General features: G+C 39.5%; 2 protein-coding genes across 3 annotated transcripts in view; both read left to right on the forward strand.

The window, feature by feature from the left end:
• The window catches only part of ocrl (OCRL inositol polyphosphate-5-phosphatase), a 19,754-nt gene extending 11,812 nt beyond the window's left edge, over window positions 1-7,942 (forward strand). Inside the window, exons 18-24 of one of the 2 annotated variants that reach the window (XM_052150153.1) lie at window positions 20-255; window positions 847-870; window positions 2,324-2,440; window positions 2,524-2,608; window positions 2,922-3,049; window positions 5,399-5,510; window positions 5,610-7,942. In XM_052150153.1, the coding sequence (XP_052006113.1) occupies window positions 20-255; window positions 847-870; window positions 2,324-2,440; window positions 2,524-2,608; window positions 2,922-3,049; window positions 5,399-5,510; window positions 5,610-5,734 (827 nt within the window). In that variant the 3' untranslated portion in view covers window positions 5,735-7,942. The remainder of the gene's footprint in view (window positions 1-19; window positions 256-846; window positions 871-2,323; window positions 2,441-2,523; window positions 2,609-2,921; window positions 3,050-5,398; window positions 5,511-5,609) is intronic. The other variant, XM_052150154.1, reaches the window with a different exon arrangement.
• A 1,032-nt stretch (window positions 7,943-8,974) lies between these two features.
• vimr2 (vimentin-related 2) overlaps window positions 8,975-13,916 on the forward strand; it is a 90,941-nt gene continuing 85,999 nt past the window's right edge. Inside the window, 6 exon segments of the mRNA XM_052150116.1 lie at window positions 8,975-9,075; window positions 9,509-9,650; window positions 9,945-10,089; window positions 10,299-10,432; window positions 11,793-11,924; window positions 12,526-12,654. Coding sequence (XP_052006076.1) covers window positions 8,975-9,075; window positions 9,509-9,650; window positions 9,945-10,089; window positions 10,299-10,432; window positions 11,793-11,924; window positions 12,526-12,654 — 783 coding nt within the window.

Genomic DNA, 13,916 nt, shown 5'->3' on the forward strand with positions numbered 1-13,916 from the left:
ATATTCACATTCCTCACAGATGAGAAATTGGAAATCTTCTTGGAGGTGTATGTCAGTAAAGACTCTGTAACTCTGCTAAATTCTGGTGAGGATAAAATCGAGGACATTCTGGTGCTTCATCTGGACAGAGGGAAAGACTACTTCATCACTATTTCTGGGAACTACCTGCCCTGCTGCTTTGGAACGTCTCTTGAAACGCTGTGCCGTATGAAGAAGCCCATTCGTGAGATCGCCATCACTAAACTAATTGACCTGGTGAGGGACAGCAAACAACTGCTGTTAGATAGACAGAATATTAACATTTAAATACTAGAGCTAGGTAAAGAGCAAACATCCCCATCATTTCCATCTGCAGGACGTAAAGATGCAGCAGCATTTGGCTTTTGTAAAGTAACTTTGTTCACATACAGTTACACTGGATCAAAGTTTAGATCAGGGAAGACTTTCAGGTTTGGCATGTTTCTATTTTAAGGAAGCCTGTTTGAGGAAAGAGGAAGCCAAGTATAAAGTGAACGTCTGAGATACGACTTGTTTAGCAGCAATTAGTCATCATGCAAACTGCTCTCATGTGGGACCATTTTCAAAAACTCTGATTTAGTTTTTCATTTAGACAGTAGACAATCATCTTTAGTTGTTTTCTGCTGTTTCTATCACTCTACTGTTCCAAGTCCAACTGATCTCTGTTGGTAGCTTGAAGCTGCTCATCTGTGATTATGCAATACTGGCTCTGTCTTCTCAATGATTACACAATGTTTCTCTATTGTCTCACCTCTCCTCCATCCCACACTCTTTTCTGCTCTGACCACTCCTTTCCAACCAATCACTCTGGGGCTGCATGATTCTCAGGGAGAGGATAGCTGCATGGAAAAGGTAAAGCCCTTCTTCATTTTCAGGATAGATTAATTAGATCATGCATTAGGACAGAATGAAATATTGGGTCTTACATGTGTAAATTAGGGTGATTTTATTTATTTTTGTCCTGTTTTTACATTTGTGTCCCAGTGTGATGGTGTATCAGTCCTAGCACATTCTGTCGTTTTGAACTACATGCTGTCTCGGTCACCCAGGTCAGCTTGCTGCATTGCTCAGTTGGCTTCAGTCTCTCTTGAATTCTACCCCTCCTTTCCCTGCCCAACTCACTGTGCACCAGCCAGCAATATTAGATTAGTAGAGAAAGGGAACAGCTCACAGCATGGTGCAACCAGCCTCACAAATCATAATGTTTGTAGTTTGGAGTTGACTGTTCTTCAGAGTTGTTCTTTATACTCTGGTCTTGCTTAGATTCTCCACTGTAGCTTAGCATGAGCTGCAACTTTGAGCTTCATTCATGCTTATTGCATCAGTCCTCTAATATTGTACAGGGGTCTTGAGGCTGTCACTGTTCTCCACTTGACAAGTTTCTCTTTGTGTGTGAGAGAGAGAGAGAGACAGACAGACAGACACCAGGGTAACATTATTTTTGGTCCAAATATCAAAGGGTTCAAGTAGTCATGTTTGTGATATGATTTAAACAAAGTGATCTTTCTCTGAGCTAATAATCCCTGTAAATGTTTGACCATCTTAAAGGGATTTTTCACCCAAAAACAAAGTCTCATAATTTTCTCAGCATATTGCCATTCCAGATATGTATGACTTTCATCTACAGAACATAAACAGATATTTATAGAAGAATATCTCAGGTCTGTAGCTCTATATAATGTAAGAGAATGGTGGCCAGAACTTTGAATGTTCAAAAATTATAAAAGCAGCATAAAAGTAATCCATAGGACTCCAGTGGTTAAATCCATGTCTTCTAAAACTTTATAATGGATGTGTGTGTGAGAAACAGATCAATATATAAGTCCTTTTCTACTCTAAATCTGCACTTTCACATGTTGTGTTTTTTTTTTTTTTTTTTTTTGGCAATTCACACTCTTCATGCGTATCACCGTCTACTGGGCAGGGAAAATAATTAATCGTAAAAAAGGACTTTAGTATTGATCCGTTTCTTATCCACACCTATCATATCACTTCTGAAGATATAGATTTAACCAATGGAGTCATATGGATTATTTTGTGCTGCATTTATATGCTCTGGACCTTCAAAGTTCTGGCCACCATTCACTTGCATTATATGGAGGTTTTAAGCATATATATATTCTTCTAACAATCTTTGTTTGTGGTCTGTAGAAGATAGAAAGTTTTCTGGGTTGGCATGAGTGTAAGCAAAGGATTAATTTTATTTTTGTATGAACCATTCCTTTTAATCTCTGTTCGATATCTTTACAGGATTTACAAATCAGTGTTGTATTTCACTGTGTTTAAAACATTCTCAATTTTTCAGGAGAAATCCAGGATGAATTTCTTGTTGGAGAGTGCTGGTACAGAGGATAAACCTCTGAAGATTCCCAAAGAGGTCTGGTTACTTGTTAATCACCTCTACACCAAGGCCTGCAAACAGGTAAAACTCCAAATCAAAGTGAGAATGCACCAACGGTTAGCTATACATTAGATAATTACTAATGAGATTTTAATTTCATTTAGGAGGACCTCTTCCAAACCCCTGGCCTTCAAGATGAACTACAGAGTATTATTGACATCCTGGACACCAGCATTCCTGAATCCATCCGTATCCTTTCACACGAATAGACCACATAAATGTATATAAAGAGCAGAGTGTAAGTTATATGCGACCGAATGCGTCCCTTTAAAACTACTCTGACTGGCTGGTTACACCCACACAACTAATACCTGTGCTCGAGAATACTGCTGCTTAGAGACTGTGGATGTGAGAGGGGTCTTACAGTAAAGGTGCTCGACACAACCTTGAAGACACAGTGTGCTTTTTTTGTCTGTTTCTTTTTCTCACTGGTATACTTTTCTTCTGTCTGTCAAATGTGCAATCTCACATTTCACAGTGGTTCTCCTTGACATCTGGTTAGCTGGCTGTAATCACTCAGTTGCTGAAGCTCTGTTGATCTTCTTGGAAGCTCTGCCTGAGCCTGTGCTTTGTTATGAACTCTACCAGCGCTGTCTTGAATACTCTCATGACAGTCGCCTTTGTAAACAGGTATGCACATGGCACTGTACAGCGGTACTAACTTTACAGTTGAGTCTTGAATATATACAGTGACCCCAAAAAGTGTGACTTTGACAATTAATCCTCATTAAACAAACAATGTAATTGACATTTGATTCAATACATAAGAAAACAAGATATCAAACCAAGTAGCATCTTTGAATAGATGATGGTAGATATTTCCCAGAACTAACTTCACTCTTCTGAGCCATTGTTTGAAAATAGCCTTTAACCATCTCGTGCCTAGGTGAAGTCAGTTCCTCTAAAGTTCACACAGGTGTCCTAGCAGAGAAACCACAAGTGTAGTTCAACACTTGGACATGTTCCACAATTGTTTAACAACCAGAATGTGTCAAAGTACTATGTGTCTCTATTTTAACAGTATATGTAATGTTTTCTCATTTTAAACCAAACAAACTTCTGAAATGTTTTGGTTGAAAAGTGTGCATATGCTATTTTTCTTCACAATTAAGGCCCGGATATACTTCATACGAAATCAAAGAACAAACGCGTGTCATCATTTAGAACAATATGTGGCCAAAAAGAGTGTTTTTGAGTTAGTTTCGATGGTTTGTAACAGCTCGCCTGGGTGAACATTTAGGAAAACTTCTAACCGGCTGCTAAACACCTTCTTGCTTCCATTGGTCCACATCATCGGTAGGTGTGACCTAAAGCCCCACCTACTTTGAGTCTGACTGATTTTTATGTTACATTGTTCAGTCAGTTAAGATCAGTAAACATGAACACACCGGCGTGCTGTTATCTGTGAGCTGGTGCAAATATACCCACATCTGTTCGATCGTTGTATAGAGACATTTTCCAAGACCATATAATGCGTTTTTTTTTATTTTATTTTTTTTTATTATTAATTTACAAAAGGAATCATCTGCATAAATTCACTCATGTGCCATATGCAGCAAAAACATTCATACATCTGCCCAAAGTAAGATATGCTTTCATAATTCGTTTGTCTTGATAACACATTTTTAATGTCACATTAGTTATAGTTTAACATGTAGTCTTAAGCATCTTCATATTTAAATGCTCCTTTCGACGCCACCCCCAGCGGTGGGGCCTGTGTCTGAATGTTTACAAACAGTATACCATTGTTTAAAACATCTTTTTACATCTGAACGAATAAGAACCTTTCTGTAAGTATATTGTGGGCTTAAAGTCCACTTGATATTGAGTTAAAAAATGTTGTATAATGCAATTCATTTTTAAAAAATTTTTTTATCCCAATTTGGAATGCCCAATTCCCACTACTTATTAGGTCCTTGTGGTGGCATGTTACTCGCCTCAATCCGGGTGGCAGAGGACAAGTCTCAGTTGCCTCTGCTTCTGAGACCGTCAATCTGCGCATCTTAGCACGTGGCTCATCATTTGGTTGCTTGGAAGACCTGGCTGGAGTCACTCAGCACACCCTGGATTCAAACTCACGACTCCAGGGGTGGTAGTCAGCGTCAATATTTGCTTAGCTACCCAGGCCCCCCATGCAATGACATTCTTACATTAAAATGTGGTGTGTTTAAATAATTTTTGTTGCCACTGTATTTGATACTTTATTAATGGTCATAGAATATATCAGAAAAGCTCTAATGACAACCACCTATCATTGGTTCCATCCAGACCACAAGACATCTTGACATTTGCTGCCCCATCTCACTGTTTCTATTACTTCAAGTGATCAGTGTGACAAAACACAGAGCTGTGTAAAGCACAAGCTCTCGGGTGCAGATAGTGCTGATCTTTCAGCACTCAAATTCTTTTCTCTTTTACAGAACATGCTTAATTTATACCCTTTCGCACCCTGTGCACAGAGTTGCAGACGTGGTTATTTTAACCACAGTAGACCATAGCGAAGAAATACAGTGAGCAGCAATATAGATGGATACTGGCATTTGTCGTAAAACATACTGCAGAAAACGAGAATGAAGCGAAGTTAATTCAACTTCATGTGTCAAAAATTAATCCGACCATTCAGCTAAACCAGGTTTGTGACAGGACAATGTGCTTCCAGAATGCCTATAATGTTTTTTTCCCATCTAAGATTAGCTTTATAAATCAGCATGTTTTTGTGAAAATGAATCAAAGATCATCTCTCACATAAATGGCAAGGAAAAACAACCAAAAATGTGATTTAGTAGCATAGTGAGAGTTCTACAATTAGGCCTACTATTTCAAAACATTTAATTTCATAGATATACTGACTACTAACATCATGTAAAATATTGTGCGGACCTTTGCTGGGAAGGAAATCTTGAGTCTGACCTCTTGGAACTTTAAATAAATAACTGATTAATTATCAAGTAAACTGTTTGGTTTTCCTCTGATTGACAGCTAATATCTCAGCTCCCGCGGGCCCATCGCAATGTGTTCCGCTACCTAATGGCCTTTTTGAGAGAATTGCTCAAACACTCTATTGACAACAACCTGAACGCCAACCTCCTAGGTGAGTTACAGTCTCTCTCTCTCTATTTTTAGCAGACCACAGATATTCAGGTGCATCACTGTAGTATCTCAACAATCTTCTTTTTTTACCTCTGTTAAGCTACACTCTTTGCAAGCCTCCTCATTCGTCCACCACCCAACCTAGCTGGCAAACAGACGCCAAGTGATCGTCAAAGAGCCAATGACTTCATCTTGGGGTTTCTGATGGGAGGTGATGAAGACTGAGGGAGCTGACTGCAGATCGAGGGTCAGATGTTAAGGTGTCAAGCCTCCTCTCAGAGATGTTCAGGGGGTTCTGGAGTGAGTGGACTTGAACTGGACTGTTTGGGTGCATTTATGGCTGGACTTCTGGGAGATATTTGGGTCACCCTGTGCTAAGAAGGCTTACAGCTCCATGATAGGAGTTTGGGTGCATTAGAGAGTGCCTGCTTTGGCACAGACACTGCCCATTTTTTAACATTATGCTCTTCTAATCCTCCTTCAGAGAAGTAGTCTCTGGTGTCAACTTCTCTCCACCCTAGCTCCGGAAGGATTAATAACTACACTTTGACCCTAAGGAAAATCATCTTTTTGACTGTAGCATTTAGAATCCCACCTTCTCAGTTTTTGTCCACCTGAAGCAGATTTCATCAGAATGCCAACTCCAATATATCCCACCATATTTGACTGAATGTGTGTGAAAATGAGTATCGGGACCTGTGGACACTCAGAGAATGAATTTATTACACTAAAGGAAAGCCATGTTGAGGACATTGTTTTGACTGCTGCTGCTGGGTTAAATGCTCTCTCTAGAACGGCTCCGTAATCAGAACTTGGCACACCTTTTCTCTCAGTCTGCCTGTCGGTGTCTCTCTCTCTCTCTGCCTCCCCTTCTCAGAATCATCAGCTGACTTTATGAGAAAGAAATGTTTTATTCCCACAAGTTGACTTTGACAGTCGACTATCTTTCAGAGCAGAAGTTCTGTTCTGTAATCTTTACTCAAAATTGTATCTGTATCATGATGAATCATCCGGCTCTGTCTGTTGTGGTGTGCATATGTTATTTATGTTTTCCAGTCTTGTATACCATTGTCCACAACATTGTACATTTGGATGTCCTCCTCAGATCAATAGTCGTATAATGGATTGTCTTTATGGCCTGGTAATGCTCCAGAAATATTTCCTCTATCCTTTGTAGTTTTGATGCCACAACCTCCTTTGAATTGTTTACCATCATTAGATATGAACTCATCGTAATCCAGAGGTCTGGGAAGAATCCTTTGTTCTTTTACAGGTCTGCTCTGAATCCTATCGTGCTAAAGAGACATTAACATTTAAACTGATGCACTCACTGGATGCTTTACTATTGTCTTGTCCTGTAATGAAGATGTAAATGTGGTCCTTCTGTTTTCTATTAATGTGTATGTTGTATGCCATACTGACCCTTAACCCAGACTGGGAAAATTGTGTGTCCGTTTACAAGTCTTTGTGTCCTTTTTTCAGCTATGGTGTTGTTACACATTCTATATCAGTGTATTGACATACATTGGCATGTTAATTTCTTTTGCATTATAGTACACATTTGGATTCTGCTGAACTTTATTGCGAGTGCCGATTTAAATTCTGCTGAGGTTTATTTCCTTCAAAACCCTTTTTAAAGTGATCTTTGATAACACAGAAGCTCATATTGCCCAGCCAGTGTGTTTTGTTTCCTACAGCATATGAAGAGAATGCTTCCTCTCTTCTGTTATGCTAATATAAAAAATAATCAAACATTTCTGTAATATTATTGGAATACAAACCACCAAAGCCTTTCTCAAAATACGTGTTTTACCATAGTCCATTAGCAGTATTTTCTCAATCACATAAGAAGTGCAGGAAAAAAGAAATGAAAAAGACTTGTCAGCAGTCTTAATGTCCTGTTTTCCTCTAAAACTCAAGGAGTCACACTGTGAGTGAACATGGCTGTAGTTTATTGCCCACAGAAACTACTACTCATTCACTGTCTCCAGTCAGATTCTGTCATGTTTACAAGCTCCAGTCTAATCTTTCTGCATGTTCTTTTTTTATTTCTGCTAAATTCCATGGTTAAATTCCAGAGCTTGGCTGTCTTATTCAGCCGGTTATGGCCTGAAATTACTCACTTTTCAGTGGCAGTAAAGGATGTTTCTGGAAGGAATGGACCTCATTGCAGGAGGTTGAATCGCAGGAGCATGAATTCAGATGGCCATTATTCTAACACATTTTTTGCTGTGCTGTTGTCACCACCCTGCCTCTTTGTTTATTGTGTTGCCCTGTCTTACTTTCCATTCAGTTTTTGTAATGATCAGTCTGAAGTTTCTGGTACTTTGCAGCTGGGTACTTGCACATTCTTTGTTTTATTTGTGGGGAGGTGTTGAGGTCATACATTTATTTAATGGAATAAAGACATTATGACTATTATTGTTTTTTTTTTTTATTATTATTATTAATATTGTTTGCCTAGGCAATCATCAATACTAAAAGAAGGTTGAAGGAATAGTTCACCTAAAAATGAAAATTCTCATCATTTACTCGCTCTCATACATCCCAGTCTTCTGCTGAACACAAAGATTTTTAGAAGAATATCTTGCAACTACTAATGAATTTGCATGGCCAATCATCTCTTGTATTTCCTCAGAAAAAGTACTAATGTAGCTCATGTAGCATCATATTGTGTTGAATTAAAATTGTGCTTTTTTTGTGGAGAACTTCAAGTTCTCTATCTTATAAAATCTGTTCTGATAACATGCAGTGTTTACATGCACTTTAAAAGTTTGATTTAGGTTGGACTAAAACAATAACTAAAACAGTCTTTTAAAATGTCAGGTAAATGCTTAAGTCAGACTGAAATCATTCCAGTCTGTTTTTGCTAAGCTAAACAGTGTGACCTGTGTGTAATGACCCAGAAGATGTGTTTAGCTTGGCTTCTTCCAGCATGTATACACGTCAATCGGACCACAATTGGCTTTGTGGTTGTGCACACATGCTCCGAAAGACGGGATGTGTAATGTGTATTTAACCCACCAAATTTGTTGTTCTTTTCAAATATTTGGTTATGCATTGTGTCATATATACTTGAACAGACAGATAAAGACTAGCTCAACTACACACAAAAAACATGTAAATATACTGAGTGTCTTAACTTTTTAAAGTGAACCCCTATGTTAGTAATAGCTCTTCAGAACAGAACTGTCATTATCCACATTGCAGATGAACAGCAAATTACCAGTGTACATTGGTGTATGTGTAACATCTCTCTACAGGAGTGACCTCAAGTATTGTTGCTATGGCTGAATCGTCTCTGTTCCATGTGAAAGGTTTATCTTCTGACAAGGCTCCCCTACTTAGTCCTTCTTGGGTTCAGTAAGAGATCCCACAAGTGTGTGTGACATTCTCAGCCTCAGTGGCTATAAAGACCACTTTCTTGTTCAGCTGTCATCTTTCCTTGCTTCCCCTACTGCCACCATGGCCATGTTAAGAGTCTCTTCATACCGTAAACTGTTTGAGGACGAGCTGTGGAGCCAGGCTTCTGGACGTTGTGGAATCCAGGCCTGCTCCAGTGCAAGGTCAGTGCCTCTAGGTCTGAAACCCTACACATATGCGGATAAGATCATAGTCAAGACAAGATTTGTTGCTAATTTGCAGTAATACAAAGTTTATAGATGCTATAAGATTAAGTAGACTCTCTGGAGTTCATCTCCTCTGACACTGTTCTTCTTTGTATCTCAAAGAATGAATTTATGGTACACACTGTGAATTATAGTCACACCCTGAGTTAAGTTCTGTGCAAATGATTTGAACCATGTAAAACAATGATCTCACTCTTTATTCATTCTTGATTCATAAACATCACTTCCACTATGAAATGTAAATGTGTTGCCAGTTAAACTCTTTTGTGCTTCAGTATTTCCTCTTTTTCTTCAGCGTTGTTTGCTTATGTTTACTGAGTGAATAAACAAGCCATTGTGGTCATTGAAAATCTTTCAGTCTTTCTGACAGGGGTAGAGTTTCAGTGAGAGAATGTCCCAGGCTAGATTTTGCATCAGCTCATGCTCTAAACAAGGAGGGTGTGGCTCTATTTGTCTATGAGAGCTCCATCATCACTGCTCTCAACGATCGCCTGGTTGTCCTTATCGATGCGGTGAGACTGAAATGTTTCACACGCATACACACCCGAGGTTCAGCAGGGTAACAATAAGTTGAGCACATACCGAATCTAATGGTGTCTCTGTGTGTGATGCAATTATCATATTTCCATGATGTTTAATTGGGTCAGTCATTTGCCTGAGGGTGTGGAGGAAATCAGATATTAAGGCCATGAATATGCTGGTTCCTAAGCTACATTGTCCTCTACTGCTTTGCTATAAACGATACAACACTTATAAATGATGCTGTTATTATAAATTCATTTTGTACTGTTCCACTGCTCTTGTAGGTTTGGTGTCTAGAGGAGGAGAACAAGTCTCTGAAGGTTCAGATCACTGAGATGGAGGAGAGGCTGGAGTTGGAGCAGAGCTCAACAAACAACCACAGCATCAGTGGTCCTGCAGACTACAGTCTGGAGGGTGTGATAGAGATACACACACACTCCAACCTGGATGATGCTGGAAATTTATGGTGGTCTTGATTGACACACATTATTTTCAAAAGTTCTTACATTTAAATAATTGCAGTATGCAGTGACACTTTTGGACTATTTATCTTAGAAGCTGTAGATGTAGGAATTCATACTGTCACCAGAACAATTCAGAATCTGTTCCTTGACATGCTGTGATTTGCTGCTGGTCTGTTGTTTCCTCTCAGGAGGAGATTTTATGTGACACACAGGAGCTGAAGGGTGAGCTGCAGCATCAACAGATTAAATATGATGAGGTGGTTGAGCGTAGGACCCTCATCCAGCTAGAGCGGGAGGATGTTTCAGTGGTAATGAAACCTGCATTACAACTGCAATTCTTTTTTTAAATGTGATATATGCAATATCCTTGCAAATATCGCTGTTCTCAGCCCCTTCCAATTAGAGCCCTGAGCTGTAAACATTAAACAACACCAGCCCACCATGAGTGTACATCCAAAATTAAATGTATGTATTTGTACATCAGAATGAAGGCCTTTAAAACTTTTGGAAAGTTCTACACTGTCCCCACCACTAGATGACAGTGTTAGCCTGTGCTGTAGGAGGGAAGTTCTCCAGTGGTGTTTAAAAAAAGTCCCTGGAGTGGCACAGCACAGCTGTTGCATCAGGTTCTCTTCTGGAGAGTCTGATTATGGCCCCGCTGACTCCAGGCCAGCAGCCACACTGAAACCTGAGCTGCTTTCTGTATAAACCACTCCGTCACCCTGCAGATGTCAGAGCACATCTCCAGTAAAACAGCAGATGTGGGAAAGCTTTCACCATGCCTAATAATTCCCTCATTCAGCCTCTCATATCTCCTAGATGCAATGCATAGAAAGGCTCAGCTCTCAGCCTGAGCTGAGATGAGATGTGAAAGGCGGGTTAGAGAGAGAGAGAATAAAACAGATAAATAAAAGTCTTCTAGATAGACAGATTTCCCAATTCGATTCCGATTCACAAGCTTTCAGTTTGATTCAACATCGATTATTGATATGGGTATATTTCAGTTATAATGACCCTTACACTTGCATATGAAAGAAATTCTCTCCCAGCTAATGCTATTAATTATACAGGGGACCTTCTAACTAGATACATTACAAAAATAGTAATTTTACTAATGATTTTTTATCAGTTTTTCATAATTATGATCACATTTTGGCTTTTTAAAAAAATAAATAAATCCATGTATTCAATAAAAAAAAATAAGATATTATATTTCATATATAATATCTTCTAAGCAAATTGGCATCAAAACAATGTCTAGACTCTCTCCAATACTAGGCTTGTGCTCACGCAGAGATAACGGGAACAGCGGTCACTGTGCCAGTTCTGGGCTCTAATGAAGTGTGTGTGTGTTCTGTGCTTCCTCTGCTGCCCAGACCCACCATCACACTGCAGCATTCACATGCAAATGCTTTAATTCTGTGTAATTTAATTCATCGCCAATTAATCAGGCACTTAAGATACCCAGATGAGCCGAATAAAGCAGAGCATTGTCTGAACGGGGGAGGAAAGGCTGTGTATGTGTGTGGTTCTCATCTTTCCTGTATGGCAGTCTTTACCAAGGTGCAATCGTGATAGCCTGGTGGCACTCATGATGTTCGTGATAGAAGATCCAGAGGGTAAGTGCTTTGTGTTTGTACTGACATCTATTTCCGCTGCCCCCCTAAGGAGGTGGATGCAATTACCACTGACTGCCTGGCCCTTCGAGAGCAAGTGGCCATCTAAGAGGAGCAGCTGGCCGGCATGGAAGGCAGCAAGAAAGGGTAAGGCAAAGGTCGACAATAACACCTCTCATTTGAGGTTTGAAAATTGGAATGAGTAATAATTTTGCCTTAGACCCTAGAATTTTTTGGCATTGTCTAGCAAGATGCAAAGTGGGACTTTCACTATTTAAGATGTCTCCTCTGATTGTAAGGAGAATGGGTTTAATTGGAATGGAGACTGACAGGAAACCCTGTCCCTCAAATCACACAGCAAAAGAATGTAGTAATCTCCCAAATGGGGAGTCTGGGCTTCTGCATTTGCTGGAAACAGAGAAATCTCCATCAGCTTGTGTTTTCTCACTGATCTCCACTCTGTACCATATTTAACACACTCCCTCTGGGATGGGTGGCGTAACTCACAGTACAGGCAAATGAAGTGAAAACAGAAGTTCCTCCTGTTTTATTAACTGCTTTTATTATCAGCATTTTCCACACACCTTATGTTCCCCCGATGCATCTGCTGCTCTCTCATTATTCATGTTGAAAAGAACAAGCAGAGACTAGGACTCAATCTTCTTTTCATGAACACTTCATTGGGGACATATAAATGAACAGCTGCCCTGTCTCTAAGAAGCAGATATTATTCCCTGAGGAGAAACAAGAAGTCATAATGTTGTGTTTGTCGACAGAGGGTGGAGAACCTGTGTGAGCCCACACCTCTCGATAAGGGTTCTCCCACTTTATCCCTGAAGTTACCCTCCATTGATATCACACCAGCTATCATGGACACCAAAGTGTACTACAGTGAGCTGGCCGAAAGCCTAAAGGTACATCACACACATATACAGACCATGGAACATTCGACCCCTATGTGCTTACACCTATCATACTCTCGCAATCCATTTCCTTTAGTCAAGCTGTCATGGCCTCTAAGGTACACAAGCTTGCTCTGGGCTTATTTTGAGGACAAAGTTATGAATTACAAGTAAAATTAAAAAAATATGAATTTCAAAGTTTTTGGAATAAACCTTTTGCATAATTTACAACATGCATTTTATTAAAAACCTGGTGATCCATGTTATTCCAACATGATTTGAACATGTTCCAGAGAGCATCTTGTGTGCTTCAATGGAAACAAGAAAATCGGACCTTTGATACAAAGGCGTTAACGTGGTCAATGTCATACATTTTATTAGTGACCTAAAAATAGTGCAGAAAATTTTATGTTTTAAAATTTTTATTACCAGATTTTCAGTGGGGACTTTTGAAACCCATTGTTCTGGATCTCATGTATGAATTAGTTCACCCAAAAATCTGTAGAACACAAAGGAGAAATGTATGTTTCCATGCATGGAAAGTGAATTGGGATGGATGCTGTCAAGCTACCAAAAGGACAAAAATAACCATAAAAGTAGAATTAAAATTGTCAATAAGAAGTCAATATGACATGTAAATTATTATTTGGGTTAACTAGCATCTCAACGTTGCTGGTATGCCTGTTTTTTCCTTCCTGTTTCACACTAAACTTTAGGCGACAGTTTTGTTGACATGAGAGCTCAGTCTGCATCTAGCACAGAGCACTATTGTCCCCTCCATGTCGTTTGAGGAGAGTGGGCTCTCTAAAGGTCATCCTAGAGCACCAGTGCCCTCTGACCTTGTTTGCCCTGGGAGTAGCTGCTCTCTACTGAGGTCACAGAAGTAATCAGAGCTCTGGAGCCCTTCCCAGGCTCAAAGGCAGAATAGGCCTGAGAGTAAAAGAAAGCACTTCTCCACCAGGAGACTAAAGAGCCTTTAAAGATACAAGAGTCTTCTAGTGTGTGTTTGTGTGTGGGTGTTAGATAAGCAGGCCAAGAACAACTCCAGTTAGTTTGTTTAAAGTTGTATACAGTACAAACACAAAAAACAACTCGCATTCACACAAACACCATGAACCACCTCTCTCTGATTCCATAATGTCTGTTTTTCTATGTCAGGTTGTCCCATAGCCAAAAAACTGTTCTTTGTTTCATAAGAGTTGCACAAGGTCAAGTTGTGGTGCTCACAATTGATTTTGATTGGGATTTGGGCAAATCGTAATTAGAGGCTGATT

Source organism: Xyrauchen texanus, chromosome 19 (assembly GCF_025860055.1).
Source record: "Xyrauchen texanus isolate HMW12.3.18 chromosome 19, RBS_HiC_50CHRs, whole genome shotgun sequence".
Taxonomy (NCBI): Eukaryota; Metazoa; Chordata; class Actinopteri; order Cypriniformes; family Catostomidae; genus Xyrauchen; species Xyrauchen texanus.